This window comes from Pipistrellus kuhlii, unplaced genomic scaffold (genome assembly GCF_014108245.1).
Source record: "Pipistrellus kuhlii isolate mPipKuh1 unplaced genomic scaffold, mPipKuh1.p scaffold_m20_p_10, whole genome shotgun sequence".
Lineage (NCBI taxonomy): Eukaryota > Metazoa > Chordata > Mammalia > Chiroptera > Vespertilionidae > Pipistrellus > Pipistrellus kuhlii.
In genome coordinates this window covers 28,063,831-28,090,859 of record NW_023425405.1, presented here as the reverse complement: position 1 = coordinate 28,090,859, position 27,029 = coordinate 28,063,831, and the positions used below count along the sequence as shown (strand labels likewise).

At 37.0% G+C, this 27,029-nt stretch overlaps 1 protein-coding gene across 1 annotated transcript in view; it reads left to right on the top strand.

The window, feature by feature from the left end:
- Nucleotides 1-27,029, top strand: part of HDAC9 (histone deacetylase 9) — an 817,093-nt gene that overhangs the window by 654,872 nt on the left and 135,192 nt on the right. Inside the window, exons 19-22 of the mRNA XM_036429233.2 lie at nucleotides 3,338-3,393; nucleotides 3,638-3,725; nucleotides 9,852-9,971; nucleotides 10,284-10,381. Of these exons, the coding sequence (XP_036285126.2) occupies nucleotides 3,338-3,393; nucleotides 3,638-3,725; nucleotides 9,852-9,971; nucleotides 10,284-10,381 (362 nt within the window). The remainder of the gene's footprint in view (nucleotides 1-3,337; nucleotides 3,394-3,637; nucleotides 3,726-9,851; nucleotides 9,972-10,283; nucleotides 10,382-27,029) is intronic.

The window sequence follows — 27,029 nt, the reverse complement described above, 5'->3', positions numbered from 1 at the left end:
GTAGCTCATGATGACTGAGAAAAAAGATTGTTATTGGTAAAAAGAAGACACTTTTCTAACCCAAATGAAGCAGGTTCAGAAGCAGTTTAGCAGTATGGTGGCGGTTACTGGGGAATACTATAAAGTGAAAGGCAGACTCTTTCTTTGTTCAAGGAATTTGGTTGTAAGAGAAAAAAAGGAAGACGGAATTCAAATTCTATTTATTTGTTCTCTATAGACCTACATGATTTCACTTCCATTTTGTTCTTTAACATGATCTTTATTTATATTGTTTGTTTTTCTGTACATAATAATTTTCAAAATCCCTTCTTCTGAGCCATTGTTCATGCTTTCCCTCCTGCCCAGAATACCCTGCACATCATTTTTCAGCCTTTTTGAGCACCACACTTTCTAAGACCCATTAAAATCTACTTCTCCACTTTCTATTTGTTCTATGCTTTTTTTTTCTAATGTGAAATAATGTTTGTTGTAAAACCATTTGGAAAAGACATGAAATTAGCAATTAAAAATAACCCGCATAATACTGTCATTTAGATATATCATACTGTATATATTATTTTTAACACTGATACTTCTAAAATTGATAAGTATTTATGTTCACTAAATATTTATAATAACATTTTAATGACTGCCTAATTTTCTGTGGTATAGATGTAGAATAATTCACATAAACATTCTTCTTTTATTAGTTAACTTAGATAATTCCCATTTTTCCTATTGTAAATAAAACATTATCTTTTAAATAAATACTTGTCTACAGTTAATAATACCTTTAGGGAAAAAATCCTTTAGGCAGATTACTTATTCTTACGTTATGTGTATATTCAAAAGTTATATAAATATTTTAAGGCTCTAGATACCTAGGGGTAGGTTCTTTTTCAGAAAGGCAATAATAAATTACCCTTCTGTAAGCAGCACTTAGGAGTCTATAAGGTGCAAGACCATTGTCAGCTTACTATATTTTTTAAAATTCCAGTTTGCTGGTTGGAAAAAAATGTCTTTCTATTGGGCTTCTCATCTGCTTTTATTTGATTACTAATATAAGTTGAATATTTTTCTTATGGTTATTAATCCCTGCATTTTTTTCTTTGTACTTCTAGAAATGCCCTTTACCCATAAAGGATAGTACTTTAAATTGAATAGTACAATATAATTTTTAATGTTAATCCTATATAATAAAAGGGTAATATGCAAATCAAACAAAGGCAGATTGACAGGTCGCTATGATGCCCACTGACCACCAGGGGGCAGACACTCAAAGCAGGAACTGCTCCCTGGTGGTCAATGTGCTCCCGCAAGGGAACCAGAAGCCAGGATGAAGGCTGGGGAGTGCAGCAGTGGTGCCCATCTCACCTCCGCTGCAGCGCTAAAGATGTCTGACAGCCTGCTTAGGCCTGCTCCCCACAGAGACATTCCCTGAGGGCTCCCAGACTGCGAAAGGGCACAGGCCAGGCCGAGGGACCCTCCCCCCAACCCTAATGCACAAATGTGCACTGAGCCTCTAGTTTAATTGTAAGATTGTTACATGCTAATTATATTATCTTTATTATATTTGTTATTATTTTCATCCTGTTTACTCTAATAAAATATATTGCACTAATCTGAATCTTTACTGAATTATCTAGTCTCATAAGCCATTTAATTTATTTCATATTTATCATATAATATATATATATATATATATATATATATATATATATATACACACACAATATATATATATATCAGAGAGACAGAAAGTACCTTAAGAAGAAGAATAGGGAATATATCACCACTTGTAGATTAATAATTGATTTTGTGTTTTTTGACTTCTAATTTGCTTCTGAGTTAATCAGTATATATGTGCTCATCAAAATATATAACAAATTAACTCATGTGTGTTGATTACCAAAACATTCTAGAACAGTGGTTCTCAACCTTTCTAAAGCCGCAACCCTTTAATACAGTTCCTCATGTTGTGGTGACCCCCAGCCATAAAATTATTTTTGTTGCTACTTCATGACTGTAATTTTGCTGCTGTTATGCATCGTAATGTAAATATCTGTTTTCCAATGGTCTTAGGCGACCCTGCTAGTGGTTCTCAATCTGTGGGTAGCGACCCACTGCTATAGAGCCCAAGACCATTGGAAAACACAGATATTTATGATGCATAACAGTAGCAAAATTATAGTTATAAAGTACCAAGGAAAATAATTTTATGGTTGGGGATCACCAAAACATGAGGAACTATATTAAACGGTTGAAGCATAAGAAAGGTTGAGAACCACTGTTCTAGAAGAATGTATGTATACTTAAAGTCCTAATGAATAGATAATTTTTCCTGATATTATCTTTGTGTTTGTAGCAAGATTTGGAAAAAATATTCGTGGGCTCTAGTACAATTATTTCAGAAGTTTTAGGTTTGTATATTAAAGAAACAAGTCTTTTGAGCAAGTTACTTGAATCATAGTTAAGTGAAAGGTGGTGTGAACCACCTGATAAATGATGTTCTTTTCACGTCAAGCAACCCAACTTTCCTGAGCATGCCGACTCTGCGAGGATTTATAGACCCCTGCCTGCCTTCATGCTGGAGTTACCTCGGCTTCCCGCGTGATGCATTCCAACGCCTTCGTCTGGAGGTTACGGCATTCCTTGATCAGGAATAGATGTGATTGCTACTCAGCCCTGGAATTCTTTATAAAATTCCAGAACGTGGGCTAGAAATTGACTTAGAGAATCCAATAAAGTTGCAAGTCTTGGCAGTCATCCAAGCCAAATTTATAGACTGGAAGAAATATGGGCTCTCCATTGTTCTCTTTTTCACCTTTCTGGGGTTTCTTGTGTGTGTGTGTGTGTGTGTGTGTGTGTGTGTGTGTGTGTGAGTGTGTGAGTGTAAATCTATCATTTCGCTGACACCGGAGTGGAAAGAACTATTGAGGGGATCCAGCGAAAGAATTTTCACTTTGGATCTGCCCTGGTTTTTCCGAACTTTGACCCAAACCTACTCCAAGAGTGACTTTCTCCTCCCTCTGTGGGATGTTGGTGTCCTAAAATGAGAAGTTGTTCTGAAAGGGTATTATGCTGGTCTAACAACTGACGTGCACATCTGCCAGCTAGGTACAACTCCCAAACCCCTTGGCTCTGTGGGAGCCGCCTTCTTGAGGGACCATAGGAGAAAATGTGACCATTCCTATTATTTCTTGTTCATTTTATGAAATGGTAATGGGACAAGAAAACAAGCTCCAAAACCTCCACCGACTTCAGTCTCTGTGTGTGTGTGTGTCTTGGTGCTCTCATACGTGGGTATCCACACAGTCCTCCCATATCTGATGGTTGGAAACTTCTCTTGTTCTTACAGAACGGCTTTGCTGTTGTGAGGCCCCCAGGCCATCACGCGGAAGAATCCACAGCCATGTAAGTACCAGGGACCGCTACCCATCTCCGAGCGCCACGGTTCCTGGCAGTCACCTGCCCCGTGCATGTCTCTGAAGCCTCTAATTGTTAGCAGATGGAATGAAAAACCTCGCGAGGTACTCCCAGAAGCAGATTTATGGCTTCAGAGATCATATAGCATTTTAAAAAATGCTCTGAACATTATTTATAATGGTTTTCCCGGCTGATTTGCTTTCTTATTTCTCTGTTCTTCTCTATTCCGCAGGGGGTTCTGCTTTTTTAATTCAGTTGCAATTACCGCCAAATACTTGAGAGACCAACTAAATATAAGCAAGATATTGATTGTAGATCTGGTATGTATTCCTGGCCAGAGCTGCATTTTCAATGACTTGAGATAAAAGGGAGTGCATTTGTATTTCTCTGTTAGGTTGTCTTGCTTTTAGCACTTGCAAACAACTGAAGGGCGGGTTTCCTTTGAATGTGGAAACTCATTAAATTCAGGATTGCAGTTCTGAAACCATAAACATTCACGTTTCACTTTCATGGTGTTAACTGCAATTTAATGAGAAGAAGGCGCAGATCAGGGCAACTTTTATGATCCTTAAATGAATTGATACTTCCACAGTTAAAATAACCCAACAGAACCTGAATTTACTTTTCCCTACAGAATATAGACTTTAAGCAGTCAGATGTGCTGGAAAGAATGCTGTTGCTTTGGTAACCAATTGGCCACTTCCCTTGGTTAGCAATCATGTTGCTTGTTGTGCAACAGTGGTATTATTAAAACAAGTCAGCATGTCATTCTTTCTGAAAAGAGCTCGGATCACGGATGCCAGTTTGGGATGACTCCGGCAGGGACCCCGAGCGATTAAAAGTCACAAGCATTAGATTAGTCTTGCGTTTTAACGTGATCCATTCTTACACAATACAGTTATAATTTGTTTAACAAATGGTTTGTTTAAATGCAGATGACACTTGGCATGTTGTCTATAGTGTATCCATGAATAATGAGCTGGAGATCTGCCCCATACAAAAGGACCAGCCCAGGAAAGGGCGAAGGAGAGCTGACCGGTGATTTATGAGCCCCGTTTTCGGTTTGCCTCCAGTTCATGAGGAGGTGTAATAGGTTGTCTGACAAAGCATAGACAGGAAATGAACCCTGGCATCCAGAGCGAGCCTGCTACATCTGCACTTAATTAATTTTTGCAGGTGATAAAAGATTTAAAGGCAAAATATGTTAAAAGTTTTTTTGAAGTGCAAGGCTTAATAGTCTAAATCTTGTTCATATCTGCACTCATAATTAAATCTTATTGGTAAGTCGTGGCCTCCCCGTCCAGCCCTCCGATTCAGTTAAGCAGGCACACCAAAGGGTTGAGAGCACAAACAAAGCCATGTAAAGAAATACTCAGTTAAGTTAAAACGGAGATAAAAGGAAAGGCAGGCTGATAAACATTTCTAGTGCTCAATAAGAATTAACCTTTTCCATGTACAGTCGCTTTGGTGCTGAGATATTGAAAGCCAACTTTGTATGTTATTTTCCAACCATGCTTAAGTTTCAATGTAAGTCATAGTTCACCATTAAAGAAATGTGTTGAAGGCCTAGATATATTACAGCAGCAAGGTCTTAAAACTTAACAAAAAGGAAGGCACCAGTAGCCATTTTCCCATATATATATATATATATATATATATATAAAGTGACACTTGAATAATTATTAACTTGCTTATTTACCAGTATAAGAGAGCAAGTTAAAAAATATAGGCTTCTAATACTGTTAAGTTCTGTTAGAAAGATAAGCAGAAAACTTGAAGGAAGGATGGCAGATGAAGACCAAGGACTGTGAGAAAAATGGATCTAAGTTTTCTAAATTTATCAAAATTATGGGGGAAGAAGATTGGTAAACTGTTTATCCTATCCTTAAGAATCTCCTACTATTACTTCATAAGGAACCTCCTCTGCTACCATTTTGTGGTTCTAAGAAGATGATCAGGAACTGTTGAGTCCCTATGAAAACATGTTTGTGACATCCATACTCTAAAGCAGTGTTTCCCAAACTTTTGACATATGTGTATCCCTTCTATAATTTTCGTAACACTGAGTACCCCTCGTACTCATGAGAACATAGAATTAGGCACAGCTAAGCAAGGTGCAGTGCATATCCCCACCAAACTCTTCCTGTACCCCTGGGGGTACACGTATCACACTTTGGGAAACACTGCTCTAAAGTAATGCATTTTGCAATGGACTTAAAAGCTAAACTGTTAGGTTATGATAGATGGATATTTTGCACCTTGGAGGATTTGTCTGTAAAAGTTTTGTTTTGTACATTAATATAGAATAAAACTGCTGGAGATAATTCCATATGATTTATAAATAAGTTGCTTGGTAGCTCCAATGTAAGATTACTGGCCTTTGATTATGAATTAGCTCCATTATCCAATGATAAAGGATACTGATGTCCCAGCAGGCTGTAGTAGGGAAGTTTTTGTTTCAAATTCTCTGAATATATGAAGTCCTGTCCAAAGGGTTGCCTCTGAGATCACCACCAGCCTGACTTCCAAAGCGTCCAAATCCTGCAGCTGCAGGGATACTTTGAGGAAATTCCCCTGTTCCTCCAGCTGCTGGGAAGGAAGTTTTAAAGTGCCACGTGGCTCAGAGACATCCGTTCTCCCTGGCTGACAGGTCTGTCCTGTATGTTAGCAAAAGAGAAGAAGGGAAGGTTTCCAGTGACCAAAGAACTTCATTTCTGACTATCCAAAGTCACTGATTTTATCTAACCAGTATGAGCTGGCTCCACAAATTCTTGGGCAACCAGAAGACAAAGCTACTCTGTTGTCCAGCAGCTAGTTTCTGCATTTTTACCTGCTTAGTAAGTTGAGAGTCAGAGGTTTAATTCACCTCCTTTGGGGGTCACGGACAAGTTCAGAGGCATTGAGTATCTGAACTCAATGATTCTAATTGATCTGTGGAGCATATTCATTCCAGTTCTCCCTCTGGGGATCATTCCAGAAACATTCAGATTAGTGAGGAGAAGAAGCAAGTATACTTGCTTTTCAATTTACAAGCAACTGGTCACTGCGTTCAGGGTTGAACCTGTTCTAAAAGTATGATTTGCCTGCATGACTCAGGAAGCTTTTATTTAATGTGAGCTTCATTTTGAAAATAATGTGTTTGGGGCTTTCTTTTTCTTTAATGTATTTTTATTGATTTCAGAGAGAAAAAGGGGGGCAGGAGAGAGAGAGAGAAACATCAATGATGAGAGAGAACCATTGATCTGCTGCCTCAGGCACTCCCACTACTGGGAATTGAGCCAGTAACCCAGGCATGTGCCCTTGATCAGAATCAAACCTGGGACCCTTTAGTCCACAGGCTGATACTCTGTCCACTGAGCCAAACCCGGGAGAGCTGGACTTAATTTTATTTTTATTTTATTTTATAAAAGTCACTTCAATTGTCAAAATGGGGCATTTCCATGTTGATCAAATACCAACATTGACCAAAGAATTGTCATGAGTGTTAATACTAAATACTTGTAAGTGATAACTTTAGCTGATAGAATATATGATTTCTTCAAAGCTATTTTAATATTTTAATATGGCATTTTGGTCCTAAATTCTTACATAGGATAAATTTTTGCAGTATATTTTTGAGCATTCAAACATTTAAATTATTATCAGCATTTTCCAGAAAGTCTTATTCAGTACACAAGGTGTATTTTTAGGCTTTTAATGATTCAATTAATTTTATTATTATAGTGCTTTCTCACAATCACCAATGATTTTCTTATATTAATCTAATGTATAAAATACTCAGATCATACCTGAGCATTTATTACCTTATATAACTATCTTGCTTCAAAGAAAGCTGAAACACACACACACACACACACACACACACACACACATATATATATATATATATATATATATATATATATAATATATATATATATATATATATATATATATATATATATACATTTTTTTTTCACGGTTAGGTTATATTATGTTGTTAACCAAAACAAAAGAGATATTCTTACCTTTAACTCTTAATGTATTGAATATGGAATTGAGAATTATCTAAATATTTTTAAAATGCATTTGTGTATTTCAAAAAAATGGTCTGTTGAAACTTTTTTCTGCTGTGGGCAAGACTGTATTTCTTATTCAGAAATGTATACAATAAGTGCCCAACACATTTTTCAAGAACAAATGATTTTATATCTAAGGCAGAGGATCATCTTTTGTTTGACATTCTTCAATAAACTTTTAAAACACCACTAAAGAAACAAAAGTAATCAAGGCAATATATTTTCAGTTTTCAAAGTATGGATGCATTTCGGCCCAGAGGAACATTTTTCTTACGATACTAACTAAAAATTCTATCATGTATTGATAGTATAAATGCAAACATTCCTGTTGTTTTTCATGTTCCTTTTTGTTCATCTACTAGGTATCCAGTAGCAATCTCAAAAAGACATTTGACTGAAACTTCCATTTTTGTTCACATCAAGGAACATAGTTTTGCTATCTCCCCCATTCCTTTCCTTTGAACATTCAGAAATCTAGGAATGATACATTTTAAGTAAGCTGTTTGTTTTTCTGATGTATATGCCTTGAGCTAGAACAAGATTCTGGAATGATGCACATCTCCCCAATGGTTTGCGATTCCCTAGTTGATTTGGACTCAGGTGCTACATAAAAGGGAGAGAGGATTAGTACATGCTCACAGTGAGAACAAGCTCAGTGCAGGCTTTCAGACCACCGCAGGGAGGCCTTGGTGGTGTCTAGTGAGGGAGTTCTGGGCTGGAGGTTGAAGTGGAGACAAGTTATTTGAATGTCAATAAGGAGCAATAATGACCACCAATCTTACTTCACAGGTTTGCTAAGAGGATCAAAGAGATAATGAATGTAAGTTAACAATATAATGGTTATGAGTTTGGCCTTTGGAGTAAGAGCTGGATTCAAGTTTTGCAACTCTTTCTCTGTATAGGCTTAGTAAATTACTGAAACTCTCTGAGTCTCAGTTTACTTTATTTTTTTTATAGAAATTAGCAATTGTTTTATTTACTAACTTAAAATACTATAGAAATAATGCCATATGCATTAAGTAAGTCATGCAAAGTATTTAATGTAGTACCTGGCCCCAAAATTGTAGGAATCATTGTTGAAAATAGTATGATTCTTACTAATATAAAATTAAGTACTATGTAAGTATATAGTTATGAGTGACCAAAATTTCGTAGAAGAGAACTTGAAACTATACATGTTGCATACACATATAGCACTAATATTATATTGAATACAGATATATAGATTGTTCACTTTTAAGAGTCATCTTATTTTTGTTTGGGAGGTATTAGGATGTATATTAATTGAGGTATTTTAGTGAAGACATGCTAAAAATGCTATTAGCTTCATTTTTCCCATTTCTTTGGCACTTCTATCATATATCTATATCATAAAACAATTTTAAAAAAGAACTTAAGTTTTGAATTATCATTTACAAATGTTTGGAGAATTTTTTATCTATTAAAATGACAAAGGTTTTTTGTTGCCTTGTTTTTGGAAAAGGGAATGGTGTAGGGAAAGAAAAAAGAGGAGGAAGGAGGCTGGGAAGAGAGCCATGCTATAATATTAAAATTAGGCACATTGGACAAGATTGCATAAAGCCCCATGCCATCTTTCTGCTTCAGACCAAATGATTTAATAGCTAATGAGCTCATGCTCCTGTGTCTTTGACTTGCCGTCACGATTTCACCAAAATAAAGTATGAAGTCCTTTTTGCATCTGGCATCTCTTTTGAAGTGATTCTAACTGCTGAGGGATTGCTAACTGAACTGAACGCTTCAAGAAAGCCAATTTACTCAGCTGGTTGCAAAGCCTTTGACCTTAATGGTGGGACTTGGCAAATCAATGCATACACGTATGTTTAGTGTTCTGTCAAGAATTGCAAAAATGCTCTGTAAGCCATAGATCCTTCTGCAAAATACTAGTTTGTAGTTTAAACATTAGTCTTTCTTCAGAGGCCAATGAGGCTAGTTAATTAAGCCTGAGGGGTTATGAACTGTTGGCAGTTAATAAGTCATAAAATTCCTCCATAAAACAGGATGCGAGATTCCATCACTGAAGCAAAGAGTACAAAGGGCCGGTGTATAAATATCTAATTGTACCAAAGGACTGGGCTTTCTCAATGACTGCTCATCTGGAGTCTCCAGGGCATGTTCGCTGTGGTTTCCTGATTTTTAGAAGCCAGTTTAAAAAATGAGTGCATTAAAGGGTAATTTGCCTGAAAGTTCAGGAAGTAAAGGGGGTGGTGTGGAAGCAAGCTGAAGGGGAGAGAGAAAGAGGACATAGGGAAAGGACAGAAAATGAGAAGGAGGGTGGGGTGGAAAGACAGGGAACTCAAAATCAGAAAAGTTGTCTCCATGCAGAGTTAGACATGACTGTATTTGTCATCTGTTTTCTTTTCCCTGTAGGATGTTCACCATGGAAATGGTACACAGCAGGCTTTTTATGCTGACCCCAGCATCCTGTACATTTCACTCCATCGCTATGATGAAGGGAACTTTTTCCCTGGCAGTGGAGCCCCAAATGAGGTTCGGTTTATTTCTTTAGAGCCCCACTTTTATTTGTATCTTTCAGGTAATTGCATTGCATGATTACCCATAATTTTCTTGTCCTTTGCTGGTGTTTTAAATTACACGAGATTACTGACTTGTCCCACGGGAGCAAGCACCAGCGCAGAACAAGTGCATAACCCAGAGCACTGGTTGTCAAGCAAGGGTGGGCTGGTTTGACGTTTTGTTTGATGTTTATTTCAAGAGCTCACATGTGTTTGTTTTCCCCTCTTCTTGCTTTCTTCCTTGTGCCCTCATCTCCCCACCGTGGTGTGATTTTTCTCTTCCCAGGTTGGAACAGGCCTTGGAGAAGGATACAACATAAATATTGCCTGGACAGGTGGCCTTGATCCCCCCATGGGAGATATTGAGTACCTTGAAGCATTCAGGTTGGTACTTCTTTCTATGAAAGTGGCAAATTAGAAAACAAATGTCAATGGAAACAACACCAAACAGAAAACAGAAGTGTACATTTTTAATTAAGGTAAATAGTTAAAGGAGCTTTCCATCAAAGCTCCAAATATTATATGGTTTGAGGACATGAACATTGCTACAAAGCAGTAAGGAATACACGTAAGAAGAAAAGGTAACATCAACATCTAGATGTATCTTTGTGAATATCTTCTCCCATTCAGCATATTGTCTATGTTTTGTTGATGGCTTCCTTTTCTGTGCAAAAAGTTCTTTAATTTGATGTAGTCCTACCTGTTTATTTTCTTCTTATGTTTTCCTTGCCAGAGTACCAGGGTGTGTGTGTGTGTGTGTGTGTGTGTGTGTGTGTGTGTGTGTGATAAAACATTACAAAAAGCAATGTCAAAGAGTTAACTGCTTATGTTTTCTACATGTGTCTGTCCAGTTGCCCCACACCATTTATTGAAGAAACTGTTTTTACTACATTGTAAAATCTTGCCTCTTTTTCCTATACAATAAAGAGGTAATATGCAAATTGACCATCACTCCAACACACAAGATGGCTGCCCCCATGTGGACAAAAGATAACCACCACAAGATGGCCTGCAGGGGAGGGCAATTGGGGGGAACCAGGCATGCAGGGAAGGGCAGTTGGGAGGGACCAGGCCTGCAGGGGAGGGCAGTTGGAGGCAACCAGGCCAGCAGGGCAGGGCAGTTGGGGGCAATCAGGCCAGTGGGGGCAGGCAGTTAGGGGTGACCAGGCTGGCAAGGAAGGACAGTCAGGGGGCAATTGGGCTGGCAGGGGAGCTATTATGCATTGATCAGGCGCAGGGGAGTGGTTAGGGGGTGATCAGGCTAGCAGGCAGAAATGGTTAGGGGCAATCAGACAGACAGGCAGGTAGGCAAGTGGTTGGGAGCCAGTAGTCCTGGATTGTGAGAGGGATGTCCACCAGGATCAGGCCTAAATGGGCAGTCGGACTTCTCTCTAGGGTCCCAGATTGGAGCGGGTGCAGGCTGGGCTAAGGGGCAGACACACATACACTAATTTATGAATTTCGTGCCCCCAGACTCTAGTTTATAGATTAAATGACCATATAGGCAAGGGTTTATTTCTGGGTTCTGTATTCTGTTCCATTGATCTATGTGTATGTTCTCATGCCAGTACCATGCTGTTTTGATTACTATAGATTTATAATATAGTTTGATATCAGGTAACAAGATACCTCTAACTATTCTTTCTCAAGATTGCTGTGACTATTCAGGATTCTTTCGTGGTTCCATGTAAATTTCAGAATTATTATTTTTAGTTATTTGGAAAATCTCATTGGTATTTTGATAGAGATTTTATTGAGTCTATAGATTGCTTTGGGTGGTGTGGACATTTGAATGATGTTAATTCTTCCTATAAATGAACACAGTATATCCTTCCATTTATTTGTATCTTCATTATCTTATAGTTTGCCAAGAATAGGTCTTTTACCTCCTTGGTTAAATTTATTCATAAGTATTTTATTATTATTAATTAAAAATATAAATTATAAAAGTCCTGGTTGTAGTTATATAGGCATATTGGCCAATGTCCCAGTCATGCTCTCCCTGCAAAAACAAAAAAAGAGGAAAACAAAAAGATTTCATTATTAAGTAGTTCTGGAAAACTCTGCTATTATAATGTACAACATGATTTAGAATGGACATTAATTAGCATCCATATTAGAAGCCATATTTTTTGTGAAATTTACCACTTACAAATTCCCAAGGAAAAAATCCTGTTGATGTATTTAAAACTGAAGGAAACAATGGGGCAGTGTTTTAATAAGCAACGTTTTGGTGGGTTTATGTTGTTCTATGTACCATGCATACTTCATTTTCTAATTTGAGTGATTTCTCATTCAAAATCCAGCCCAGGAAAAATTATTAAAAATTTTTATTTTCATATATTTGAGATATAATGGACAATTCTAGTCAAATTCCAGATTTGTATTTTGGGAGAAAAATATATAATAATATTATTGAACAAAGCAGAAATATGTTTATTTACTGTAAAACTTGGGTTGTCCATGAAGATTTTATGTTAATTAGCAGTAAAACTAAAAAATTATATTAAGAAACCATAGTGGTTTCAATGTTAAGAATTCCTTTTTTTTCTTCTTCTAAGTGTATTGATTTTCAGAGAGAGGAAGGAAAGGAGAGAGATAGAAACATCAATGAAAAGAGAATATTGGTTGAGCTGCCTCCTCACACCCTCTGCTGAGGTTAGAGTCCCCAACTCAGGGCATGTACCCTGTCCAGGAATTGAACAGTGACCTTCTATTTTATGGCTCAACACTCAACCCTGAGCCAAGCCATCTGGGCTATGTTTTGTACCTATTGTTCTCACATGGCAAAATGAGTGGTTGAGATTTTTTTAAAAGAACCCTTTTGAATATTAACAACTTCATTAAATAGTGTGAAAACAGATATTAAGTATATACTATTGTTTTTTTATTGAAATGGTAAGTGAATCAAGTGCCCCTGAAATTTACTAAATGTCCTCAAGAATGGTACCTTCTCTTTGCCTATAATGTACACACATATTAGCAAACTTTTCTAAACTCCCTGGTACAGTCACCATATCTAAGCTTAATTGGAGGAGCAGCACTATTATTTAGCCAGACTGCAGAAATGTAAAATTGTGGCTTTTAATATTCATAGTTAAGAACCATATTTAAATCATAGTAATTCTTTTCATTTTAAACTGTTTGCTATTTCATGTATATGGCTAGCAAAACTTGTGAACTTGTTATGAAGGAATCAACAAAGTAAGTCAGGTTCAATTCTGGTCAAGGACACTTGTCTTGGTCGCAGATTTCTCCCCTGCCTCGGCTCAGGGCATGTGCAAGAGGCAACCAATCAATGTGTTTCTCTTCACATAGATATTTCTCTTTGTCTTTTCCTTTCTCTAAAAATCAATGGGAAAATACCCTTGGGTGAGGATAGATATATAGATATATATAATAGATATATATTGATTGATTGAACAGATATTATATGCTAGGCACTGTGGTAAGCATTTGGAATTCAGAACTGACTGACTTTTAGAGAACATAATAGAGGTGATACTTTATGTACTAGAGAACAGATGTCCTTAGACACAGAGATAGACCCCTTCTTGAAATGTTTCAGGAAAGGCTTCATCAAGTATTGTTTAAATAGTGCTTTCAAAGTTGAGTGGGCATTTTCAAGGGGAAAAGGAATTGGAGTATGGCAGATTCATACTGGCAAGGAGGAGAGACTGAAAATCATGGAGTTATGAACTAGTCATGCTCTGTTTGTTCAAAGCCATTAGGGTGGGGTTGTGTGGCCAAAATATGGATAATACTTCATAAAGTGTTTTTCAGGCAAAGAATTGTCAATCTAAATGTATAAATTTCTTTCTAATATGGGGCCTTAATAAAATACTAGTATCCCAAATAATTTTGTTGTAGTATTATTTATCCTTCTTAATACAACCATTGTTTCCCCAGTATGGAAATTAAAGAGCCTTCTGGCTTCTGTGTATGGGTGTAGAGGTGGTGAGGGGGGTACTAGATGGTGCCTTTTCTTTTTTCTTAAATTTAGTTGTTTCTGGACTGTGCTGAGTATCTTGGAAAGGGTGGCCTCTCTCTGTGAAACTACGTTTATAGTGGGATATACGATAGCTGCTCATTTTCCCAGCCAAAATGTGTTATATTGCCCTGTGATTTCTATTATATCTATGGCAAACCAAACCTTTTCATGTTTGTTATGAGTTTAAATTTTAAAAATAATTTTAAAATCATAATGGAATATCTAAATTAGTTCAGATAACTAGTTATTTCTTCCATGCAGTTAATCATTCACCCCTGGAATAATGGAAGGATAGGCTTAAGATTTTTTACAAGAGTTTTCAAAATATTCAGTAATATCAACTATCTCTTATGTTCAACTAAAATATATTTCAAGGTTACCATTTTACAAACTAATTATGGCTATTTTTATTGAGGCTTACATGCCAAGTCCTGCATTAGAAATTTTATAGACATTATGGCTGATTCTTAAGTGGTTTGTGTGAACCACAGAACTACTAATTGGAAGGGTCATGATGTGAACTCAGTTTATGGCTCTGAGAACTTTTCTCTTTTTTTTCATGCCAGACTGCTACTCTTCTGCTGCTCATGATTCAGAAAACTTCGGAGCAGTAGAGGATAGTGAACTTTGAATGAAACATAAGCCCTGTCCCCCCTGACCCAAGTCACAAATGCTTAGTATGTATCATGACAAAGAAGAGCTATTAAACATGGGCTGAATGAACCAATGAATAAATGAATGTGATGGAAGAGGGTAGACACTGTGCTGACTCTAAGAGAAGCATTTAAAACTCCTGGTATTGGGTGTAGCAAAAGTCTGAAGGAGCTATGTCAAACCTATTTCTTGGCCCCTGGAAGAATATTGTTCGCAAAGAATTCTGAACATTGGTTCATTTGCTTATAACAATGTCAGGTGTCTTCTCTTCATTCAACAAATAATTTAGCTGAATGCCTGCTCAGTATTCGCTGTTCCAGTCACTTCAAAAGATTGTTAGACTGGCTTTGTTTTGTTTAATCTCTAAGTGATCACTGGATAGGTTGTTTTAAAGATTACCTATTTGATTAAGAGTCCTGAAAATGTTAAAGTGATTATTTATATATGGACATTTAAATAGTTTGTATATCATGGGCATGAGACAATATGTATCTCATGCTTCTAATTAAACCTAAGGAGAAAAACAGCACCAGGGGTTTAAAAAAATGAGTAGTCATTTCCAATGTAGAAGCAAGATATTAGTAGTTCTTGAAATTCTCCCTATTTCATTGAAAAACTGAGTGAATGAATGTTATTCTTGTGTGACTTTTTATATTAAAGAAGATGTACAAACCCCTTAAATTCAGAGGGTTTTTATGAACTAATAAATGGCTCATTTGGTACACAATGAGAATGGTCCAGGAGAGTAGCATAGAGCTATTGATCTGGGTTCCTTTGATGCAGACATGTGATTTAACAAGGCACAACTCCTCAAGCCAGTGTGTTAGAGTCCATAGTTGCCATAGTTATTTAACCAAAATATGTTGTACTTATAAATGTAGCTTTTGCTAAAGTACTTTTACCTTATAACCAATTGGAATATTTAAAAATTAGAATACTCATCACAGAGTCAAAGAGTTGTATCAGTTGAGCACATAAAAACAGTCCAAACAGCCTATTTTCTTTCTCCTCTCCTATCTTTGGTTCAGACTTGTTTCCTTTAATAATAGAAGCAAATTTAAAATTCATTAATACAGAACTGTGACTTGAAACTTGACTAGATAGCATGTCTATTCTTAGAGCATAAGTCAAATGGTCAATTATTTTCTAAGTGTGGCATCTTTAAAATAGGAACCATAGTTTTCTATGATTTCTCCCCTGCTCGTGGCAAAAAAAGTAATAATGTATTTAATTGAATAGCAGGGGATAGAGCCCTATTGTCATGTTCATAGAGCAAATGTTCTTCAAAGAACTAGTCAATAATAGTCAGCTGAAGTATTCTTAGAGTGGCTGGGTTTAGATTGAAATGATGGTAGATAATTTGGGGTAGGGCACATAAATAAGTGCATTATTTTATTTTTACCTCCTTGTTATTTTATCAAACATATCATTTTTCTAACTAATTTTAAAGCACTGACTTTTGAATTTTCTTGTTACATAGCACATAGACTGAATAGGGGGTTGCTAAATTCTGTGTGAGAAATGAGATGGGACCATAGAAAAATGATTGTTGATAATTACAATTAGTAAATTTTTATGGTTATTATTCTTAATCACATTATATTTTAATGTAATTTCATGCTGACAGCCACTGTAAAAATAATGACATACTACAATGATACCAATAACATAGTAATATAGAACATTCATTAAGGTCTGAATATTTGCTAGTTGCTCAGTTCTTTTCATCATTATCAGTTGTTGAGCTAAGTGCTCCCAGTTTCCAGATGGGAATATAAAGACCCTTTTGAGTTTCAGTAGGTTTTCTCATGTCACACAGCTGGTATAGAGTGATCAGGGACTAGGTGCCAAAGTTTGAATATATAGACAGAACTCCTTTATCCCCAGCTACAGAGCTCCTCTGTGAAGAGTAGTGATAATACAGCGAAAACTTATTTGCAAATGTATTTCAGTCTATCCAGCATTTGGCTTGGACATCTACATTGGTAACACTATTTTAAAATTGAAAACAACTCCTAGACTGTCACTAAACTTGTATCATATAATAGCTTCAAACCATTTCTTTTTGTGCCATTCCCTCATCTGACATACTTAGAGAGCCTAGCCAATGAAACCCTTACAATTTTTATTTCTTTTGATAACTTAGAATACTTACAGTGAGAAATATATTTTCCTGCTTTGTTAAAAGAAATATTATATATATATATATATATATATATATATATATATATATACACACACACACACACACACACACACATATATATATATATATATATACACACACACACACACACACACGTATATACATTTACATTTTTTGGAATGTGTATGTAATTGAACTTGATAAATACCAAATTAAATTTTAATAGAACATAGAGTGATAAATGAGCTTTTAGATCAAATTTTGAAATAAAGAATGATTTGTTGTCATCTAAAAATCATACTCAATACTGCAGAATGATTTGGGGTCTTATTTTGACTATAAGAACTGTGCTTGATGCTTCCCACTTGGAAATGGGTTATCAATTGTTAATGACAACCAAATATATTATGCTCATGATAGTATGTATTTTCCCAAGGATGTCGAATACATTTTGGGAAAGGGTGGAATTTCTTGAAACAATTTGCCAATATAAAATATTGTACATATCAAATTGACCCTACTACCATCTTTCCCAGACCATTTATCATAGCTCACAAATCAAGCCCACATTTTCTCTTTCTGAAAGACTTGGCTAATAAAGAAGATGTGGGCTTCAAATTCGAACTTGTCAATCAATCTTGGGAACAAAGCAGTAATGATTTTCATCTATTGGTATTTTATTTCAGTGAAGAGCAGTATATATGAATTTACTCTGGTGTGATCTACAATTTTATTCATTGTCCAGTTTCTATTCTTTATATTCAGCATGTAGAGATCTTTTTAAAAGTTTTACCAGAATACATCAGAAGAAAAAGATCTATAGGAATAAATTTTTAGAAAGCTGTCGGCTCTATCTGCTCTTTAGTTTCACCAATAAGTATACTTTAAGAACACTTTTTTCCCCCTCTTTCATCTGTGCAACATATTGTACCAATTTTCATCAAAAAATTACAATTTCTATAGGTGTGTGTCTCTAGATACCCTTAGAATTCTGCTCTTTGACCCTAGGAGTAAATTGATCTTATGCACACCTGTCTTCCTTGGGAAACTTGCAAACTTTACTTTTGGGCTGAGCATCAAAGAGATATGATATTATTAGACAGTACAGAGCTCAGGTAAAAGGTCCAGGAAGTATCTTGGAGTACTTGAAGTTCTGAAAGGTGAATGATATTATTTTAGTGAAGAACTATTTAGAATAGTTCAAATTCTGCAACATTGTATTTAATATTATTTTGAAAGGTCAGATCAACTATAAAAATTTTAAAACAACATTTTTGCCTTCTGACTTAGAACAGTTTAAAAGCCAAATATTTACAGGAATTTGTGTACCAATTATAGAGTTCCAAATAATACGGACTAATTAAAAGAGAAGCTATGTTCAGTGAACTTTCTCCTAGCAGTTCTAAGAAAGTACACAATTTGCGTGACTAGAAATGATTTGTTTTCATTTGAAGATGGAACAATGGATTATAAAACCCTTGCCTTGCACAAAATCCTCCCAACATATGTGTAATACTCAAAGATATCAGGAAATGAAAGCTTTCCATGAAATCTTATTGTGAAGTGTTTTTAGGCCAGAAGTAACAGATTTTTTTGGACTATCAAGCAGCTCATCAACTTGAATCATCTCATCTAGTAATAGTGGAATTGTTGTGAAGTTAATTATGGTATTGTTATATCAGCCAGAATGGAAAATAAATATAATTAAGAAACTATGTAGTCACCCTTTTTTCATAGCTTTATTGAGGATTTTAAGATTGTTCTTCCCTTACTGGTAAGAGAAAATTCAGTAAAAATTACTTCTCCTCTGTCTCATTGAAGAGCTATTAACCAAATTTCAGTGCCTTTGGGGCCTAGATGTGTTTTCTTGAAACCTAATTATTCCCTTGCATTTCCATGATTTCACACCTACAGTTGATTAAAATTAAATTTATTGAGATGACAAAGATGTAATAATCATAAATGTGTGTTCCTTTTATGTGACCTAGATAAATATAATTTTACTAATAAAACTTTACTTACTAACTTTCTGAGAGAGAGGAGTCACCTTTGGGAAACTTCTGTTCAAGAGAAAATCTGCTCAGATATTACTTCTGAGGTGGAGGGCTGAAGTGGACACACTTTTTTTCTGGTGACAGGACTTTTGGGGATTAGTTCAAGTCCTTGCCTGACATCAAACATCTGGATGATGGGCTCAGTTTTCCGTATTTCATCCCAGTGATTTTATGTCATGTAGATGAAATTTGTATATCAACATCTGTTCCCGTTTATGCAGACATTTAAACTTCTATGTGTCTGTTAGGAATCTGTTCATCTTTCTTGTGAGCACAGCAGTCCTGGGTATTGATTGTCTTTTCTTTTATTCAAAATATCAGAAAAGAAGCCAGTGGAGGGCAGCAGGCTCATGAACTGCATAAGTTCTAGCAGAAAAAACTTAGGGAAATAACTTTCTTGTCATTGTAGTTTATATTTCAGAATTTAAAAATCGGGTGGGAGAAGAGGGGCAGAAGGGTGATTTAGTCACCTTTCAACCTCAGCAGAATTTTAAATCCATCTGCATCTCAATTTGAGAAATTTTGCATCCCAAAACAATTGTAGAAAAGACCATCAAGAAAGTAGCACCTATGCATTATCTTACCTATTAAAGAAAAATACATATTATTGCACTTGAAATAAAATATTGATTCACCTCGGACAGTGGTCAGCAAACTCATTAGTCAACAGAGCCAAATATCAACAGTACAACAATTGAAATTTCTTTTGAGAGCCAAATTTCTTAAACTTCTTCTAAAGCCACTTCTTCAAAATGAACTTGCCAGGCTGTGGTATTTTGTGGAAGAGACACACTCAAGGAACTAAAGAGCCGCATGTGGCTTGAGAGCCTCAGTTTGCCAACCACAGACCTAGGATATGTGAGTTTTTATTCATTCATAACTTCTTTAAATGAAATCAATATTGGAATTATTTAAATGGCCTGAATTTAAGAAACAAATAAGCATTTTTATTAAATAATAGCCAAAGGCAAAGAAATGAACAATTTCTTTGCAATCCAGAGCAAGAATGGAGCAGGCATAAATATGTAATTTAAAAGATTTGTAGTCCAAGGATAGCTGGTCACTGGATCCTCTGTGCTTTCAGTGTCATAAGACGTTTCTTAGGTATTAAAGTTGCCACACTGGGCCTCTGACTTTGCTTTGTGTCCCTGGGTCCTCTCCCCTGTACAAGTTTCTGATACTATTTATTCCCCCTGATATCCCTGGATTTCTAAATTGAAAACATTGCAGAAACTATTCAATGATGTTTTTCTCTCTCATACATATTATATAATTACACCAAGTGTCAGCAGGTGAAAAAGTCCCTGACTTAAAAACAAACAAACACAACCTTCCTACAAAGTAATAAAATCTGGTGTGTCATATTTTACTGAGTTAACTAAAAATCATCTGGTTAAATTTTAAATTTTCAGAGAACTCAAGTCTGCCAAAAGTTTAATACATTTATTTCACTTAATTTAGTTTTTTGAGGGTATGAAAATTGATAAAATATCAAATGACTAAATATAGAATGTAGACGAGAAGTTAATATGAAAGAAGGATCATCCACCTATAGGTTTATTAGTATCCATTTAAAAATAAAACCACATATTTCATTCGTCTTTCAAAATAGAAAAGAAATAACTATGTATGTATGTATGTATGTATGTGTGTGTCATTATAATTACATATGTTTGACACAGTTCTCTAAACACCCTTTTGAGAAATTAGAATGCAAAGTGATTATCTCATGTCAGTACTGAGTATGCAATCCTGTACCAAGTCTGAAGGGCTTATGAGGTCCAGTTTAAAATTTTGTTGTTTTATAATAACTTTGGAAAAGTGTATTGTTCCTTGTTAAATACCCACATGTTCTCCTTTGGAAAGGCTCCAGACTGGAACTGGACTGCGAGGTTGCCCCCTGGTGCTTTATGTATTGTTTAATTGTTTGCCTTTGGTGGATGTTTTTATTAAAAGCCTATTATTTGGGACAAGACCAAAGTGTCATTTTAAGAACAGCAGAAGCAGAGCCGTTCAGTCCCATAGTCCTTTTCATAGGTGTGCTAGTGAACACTGGATGCAGCTAATGAGCCTGCCGACATTTTTTTCTTGCAGTACTTCAAAAAGAGCAACAACAACAACAAACAAAACCTGGGATTTTTATTTTCTTCCAATAAAACATGACTGGATTGGCTGGAAGAGCTGGGAGCCTGCATGGCGGTGCCCAGGGCAGGAGGGAAGAAAGGGGTCTTCGTGACTCTGTTTTGGTCCAAGTGGAACTGATCTAGAGACCCAGGCATGCTGACACAGATGGCCCTATCAAGCCAAGGAGCGTGGGGTGCAGGGAAGTCCACGTGCTAGGAAGGCCATGGTGGGTTTCCCTGGGTGTTTACTAAACCCAGGTGTGCATTAGTATATGGCAGAGCTATAAAGACTATTTTTAATGCCCTCCCTTTCCCAATAATGCAATTGCAAGAGAAATGTCATTCTGAGCTTTTAAGAACACTCTGAATATAACTAAGGTCTGGGAAAAGCTTTTTCATTGAATAGTTTTAATGCTAAATGTCCTTTTTCTCCCTGAATATTTTATTTTCTCAAGTGGCACCATCCCTTCGCTCACTGACTCCTCAGCTTCGTCTAGAAAAAAGCATTCACAGTGTTCTCTAGCAGGTCTTGGTCACAAAGCACACGCGAGAATCGAACCAGCCTTCTTCCCAAGCTGGGCTTTGTGACTGTGACCGACCCCCAGGCAAAAACGGGAAGGCAGTATACCTTGACACAGCTTCTAGGACTCAAATGATCTCATTAAATTCCGATGCTAGATATCATTGACATTGGAGGAAATATGATTATTGACAAAATGTAAGCCCGTTATATACTATATCACTTCAAAAGGAGAAAGGCCATTAGGCCATAATTACATCAGAAACAGTATACACATTTGGCTGGTTTATAAACTGTCACTTTCAGAAGTATGAAGACATATAAAAGTTTCCAAAGGCTCCATTATGACCCTATTTCCAACAGTATTCTCTGACAAACTAAATAAATTACTGCATATATTGGACCTTTGAGGCTTGGGGCAAAGAATGGAAAAATTATTTACAAAAGCTTGAAAATATTTAATCACTAGAGGCAGGGGGGCAACAGTGTTTTAATTAGCAGGTCCTCGGGCCATTGGCTGACTGGAGGCTTTCTCAAACAACCGCACAAATGCACCGAATAGCTGTTTGCCAGCCTTAGGGTCAGGCCTGAGATGAAACAGATAAGATAATTGGCTCTAATGAAATCCAGAAGGCCTTGGCTTTCTTGTTTGAGCTTGGATTTGAAAAGTGCGTGTGGAAGTGAAGCTTAATTCAAACCAGAACTGAGCTAGGCCCGTTTCTCAGTGACTTTGATATTGTTTGAAGTTCTAAAAGTGTTCGCCACACCACTAGCCTGCTGGGCTGGGCCTCCCTGGTACCCTTAATTACTAAGCTTTATTGCTGACTTTACTACACAGGAAAGGGGCCATTATATGTTCCATCAACATCAGCTCTTCTCAGATTGGAGGAAAGGGCAGGGTTAAAGGCCACTGTAGGAAGGCAAAAACTTCACTTTGAGGTAGTCAGATCATTTACCAGGGTTGGATTTCACCGTTATGCACATACATTCCTCACAACACAGAAGCCCAATTTCCATTTTTTTAAACAAATGATTACTTTTCAAAACATTTTGTTTGTGCCTGTTTTTTGCAGAGAGAACATTTATTTTTTAGGGGCTAAAATGATTGCACCTGATATATTGGGGGGGGGGGGGAGGGGCAGGGTGAAGAAGAAAAAAAAGAAAAACACCTTCCAATTAATCATCACACCAGAAAGGTCTGGTTGAATTCTATAATAAGGAGGATTATTATTAATGCCCCTTTGAAGTGGAAATAAGTGAGGGACCCTCCTGTGGATTTAGAGTTGTCCTGACACCCTGAGGAATAAAGACCCCTCAGGAGACTCTACAAAATTAAATCTCAGCTTCCAGAAGCTCTCACAAAGGGGTTACACAAAAAGTGTTCCCAATTCGGTCCGAAGCCAAGAGGCTAAAATGAGAAATCTCTCTCGTAGGGGATGGCTGTAGAGTCACCAAGGAATTCAGCCTCCTGAAACTTGGTACTGCTCCTGTTTTGGTCCAGTTAGTAAAGATGGATTATGCATCTTAATGAATTAATAATTATTCAGCCCTTCACCCTCTCAGAGGAGGAAACCTGGTCATGCTGTGGAAGCTAAGGGACAAGGAGTCCAGGCCTATTTCCTGACCTATTTATCACCTTTTAGGTAACAAAGTCATGAGTGATACCATCTGACGTGGCTCTCTTTGAAATAAAAAGTTAATTATTTTTGCATTCTTTAAGTAAACGTGACATTACTAAGGTCTAATGTTATACCTGATCCTGGTGACCATTCATCCAATACTCCTTTCTGAGCATTCTTAGTCACGTACTGGACTGGACCCTAGCCCTTTGCAAGGATGTATCTGGGCTGAAGTAACCACATGAAGAGCCCAGGGAGGTCAGCTTTGGGAAGACAAAATTGAGCCTCCACTCTGTGACGTCTCCTCTAAGAGAAATTCAGAAGGCCTGACTGACTTGGGCCAGTGATGAACTTGTGTCAGTTCACACCAGAAGAAAAATCTTAGAATAATCAGCTAATTCAAAGAGTGCTTTTTTTTCATTAGGCACCTTGACTTATTTCCCCAGAATTCACTTTTGATGCTCTAGCTCCCAATGTGACAGTATTTAGACATGAGGCCTATGGGAAGTAATTAGGGTTATATGAGGTCATGAGGGCATAGCCCTGGTCTGATTGGATTGCTGTCCTTCTATAAAGAGAAGCCAGATAGTTTGCTCTCCAGCCCCCCTTCCCCCTCTTTGCCTATCTCTCTGTCTCTGTGTGTGTTTCTCTCTCTGTCCCTCTCACTCTTTCTTGCTTTTTTTTTCTTTCTCTCTGTAGCTCTTAACTCTTAACCCCTACCCTGCCCTCCCTTATGCATGCACTGAGCACATGGCAGGTTGATAGCTGTCTACAAGCCAGGAAGAGGGCCCTTACCAGACCTCAACCCTGATGGCACCCTGGCCTCTAACTTCTAGGCTCCAGAACTGGGAGAAAATACATGTCTGTTGTTTAAGCCACTCAGGCCATGGCATTTGTTATAGCTGCCTGATCAGAGTAAGCAGCCACCCCAAAGATCTTTGGGAGATCAGATAACCCATAATGGCTCTAAGCTTGAGATATCAATAAAAGTCTTTTCCAGACTACATTCTGCTAAATACTAGATATGGGTATGGGGGGGGGGAGAGTATTAATAACTGTTTCTGAGCAATAAAAATATCAGGTGAACAAAATCTCCTCCTGAAGATAAATAATTTGCAAAAGCAAATTAAAGACTCTAAGCATTCCAGTAGTAAGGAAGTCTTACCTTATTTAATTCATTGTTCCTCAAAGTACTTGAACATAGAATTCCCCACTCCAGTTTCACTTTCCCAAAATAACTATAAACATCATGGAAACTAGCATTCCATAGAACAGAGTTTAGGAAATCCTGATAACATGGGAGTCAACTCAGTGGGCATTTTAGACAGTTCATAACTAATTAATAAACATGATAACATAAATGTAACTAAAACCAACCTCCCCTTAAGAATCTCACACTTAATCTAATAAAAAAGTAATAAATGATATTGTATAATACATCGAATAATATTTTATTATCTGATACGCTAAGCACTTGGGTGAGCCAGATTCTACAGATTTTCTTCTGCATTTCCCACTGGTTGTATCTGGGTTGTTCTTAGATAACACAAGCTCATAAAGACAGAAAGGAAGGGAAACAGAGAATCAACAAGAGGGAATGGCAGAAAGAGGGTCAATTTCCTTTGATATCACTATTAAGTCATCCAGTGAATTTTCTTAGGGTAAAGTTACTGCCATTCAAAATTATAGCAAATTGGTGATATTTTACAGTCAATGTGTATATTTTGTTTCAGCTTAAATATGTGCATATATCTCCCAAACTTTTGTTAGATCAGATATGACACATTAAAAACATGGATTTGTTTTTCTAACTCTTACAATTAGCAACTAATTGCAGTGTGAACATATAATTGGTTTTATGGGTAAATCCATTATTGGACTTAAAAAGTTTTAGGACCTCATTCGTTATTCATGGCTATGTTTTGCTGAGGGGAAAAAAAAATGAACACAGTGTGTCTGAACATCAATAGGGGAGAGTTTCAATGAAGTGAATAACCTTCATGATAAGAAACCACACCCTGAAATAAGACAGTAAATTATAAAATATATTACTTTTCCTGCTTAAAAAAGAAAAGTGGCTTTGGGAGTGGACCTTACAGTATCATGGTGTGTCAATGTCATTTCGTTTCCAAAGATAATATTTCTGGTTGTACAGATGTTTTGAACTTTATTAAACCACAGCTGTGGTTATCACATATTTTTTCAAAAGATATTACAGCTATCAAAGCAATAAATCAGCAAAGACCTTAGTCATTTGCTTAAAATGCTCTTTCGTTTTACTTCATGCATAAGTGCTCACTCAGTGTCTTTAATATGTCCATGGAAGGTGAATTATATAAGTGGAAGGAAAAATCCTAATAAAAAAATTAATGAGAAAAAGCATATTATTTATATCAGAGCATTCAGATGTCATTATAGCATGAGCCTTTATGACATTTAATACATCACTTCCCCAATAAAGAGGAAATATTTCTCTTGAATAACACAAAAGAATGCAGCCTTCCCTTGCTAAATTGGCCCTCATTCCAATATGCTGAGTGTGGATGTGCTTGGGAAATCAGTGTGGCTGGGAGGCTCAGTGTTCCGGGAGATGAAGAAGTGTGACAATTATCTCCCTCAGTGGTCCCTGGAATAAACCTACAGAATACTTTCTTCCATGAATCATCAATGGATTTTTCCCAAGTCCAACATAATGAAGTGTCTTTCTTACCAAAGTCTCAAAGCTCTGTATCTATTGAACTATTTTATCAGTCCTCAAATATCCTTATACGTAGGACAAGGTAATCACCGAGATCACAGGAAATTATGTCAGGACTAGAACAAAAGCTTGGACGTTCCCTCACCAGTTATTCAAAATAGGAACCTGAGTGCATTCTAAAGAGAACATGACTGGATTTAGAAAGTTGCCTAGGAGAAACGATTCTGGCTGCGAAGCGCCCAGCAGCGCCTTACTGCTGGAATCCCGTTTCTCAGTGGAAAACCTGGGCTGCAGCGTCTGACACCATTTCTCTGGTACTTTGCTTTATGATTACCTCCCAGTGATGACCAGTCTTTATTTGCCATCCCATGACACCCTGTCTTTAATTTTCAAAGGGTGCATTGAAAGGTGGAGACCTGGATTTATATAATGTAACTTTCTAAAACGGTAGCTGCATATTGGTTCATATGACATCATCCAATCAACTTTTAAATTTCTATTTACATATTTAAGTTGGTTTCCTGAACACTTCCATTCATTAGACTTCCATCCCCTCTTATAATACAGGACCAGCCACTCACCTGGGCCTTCTTCCCTTCGGCAGGCAGGGTGCCTGTGGGGGAAGTGCCGTATACCAGTAAACTGAGATGCATTGGAAACTTGTTCCTGGATAGAGCTCTTCTGGGTTGGTGCTGAGGGGCGCAGAAACAGCACAGCTCTGCTCTGCTTGCTGGGTCAGAGTCCCGATTCAGCCGTGGGTGCTTGAGGCATATCTCATGAGTGTGGATGTGCTAACGCTGCTGAGCCAGTTACTGTGGATGAAAATGCAGACGTACTCAGCATTCTCCCTGGAGAAGTGTACAGTGCTGATGGGAAGTAAGAATTACTGTGTGACAATGAGAGGAGAAACAGGGCACGAAATACTGACCCATCAGTAAAAGAACGAAGATAAAGGAAAGGTATGCTCATCCAAGCCTTGTATGTTGCTGCCCCCCACCCCCACCCCTCAGGCACCCAGGGGAAGATGATGTCACACAGCACAGGCATGCTGTCATTCCTACTCAGGGGCATGGGGCTCCATCTTGTACAATGTCGGGGACTCTCAGAGAAAGAGTACAAAGGAAAAGAAAATACAAATAGGTACAGTGTCAAGGGAAGGGTCCATGTAGGTGAGGGACTCTGAAAGTGAAGCTTCACTGGTTTTATGGTAAAGATTCCTTGATCCAT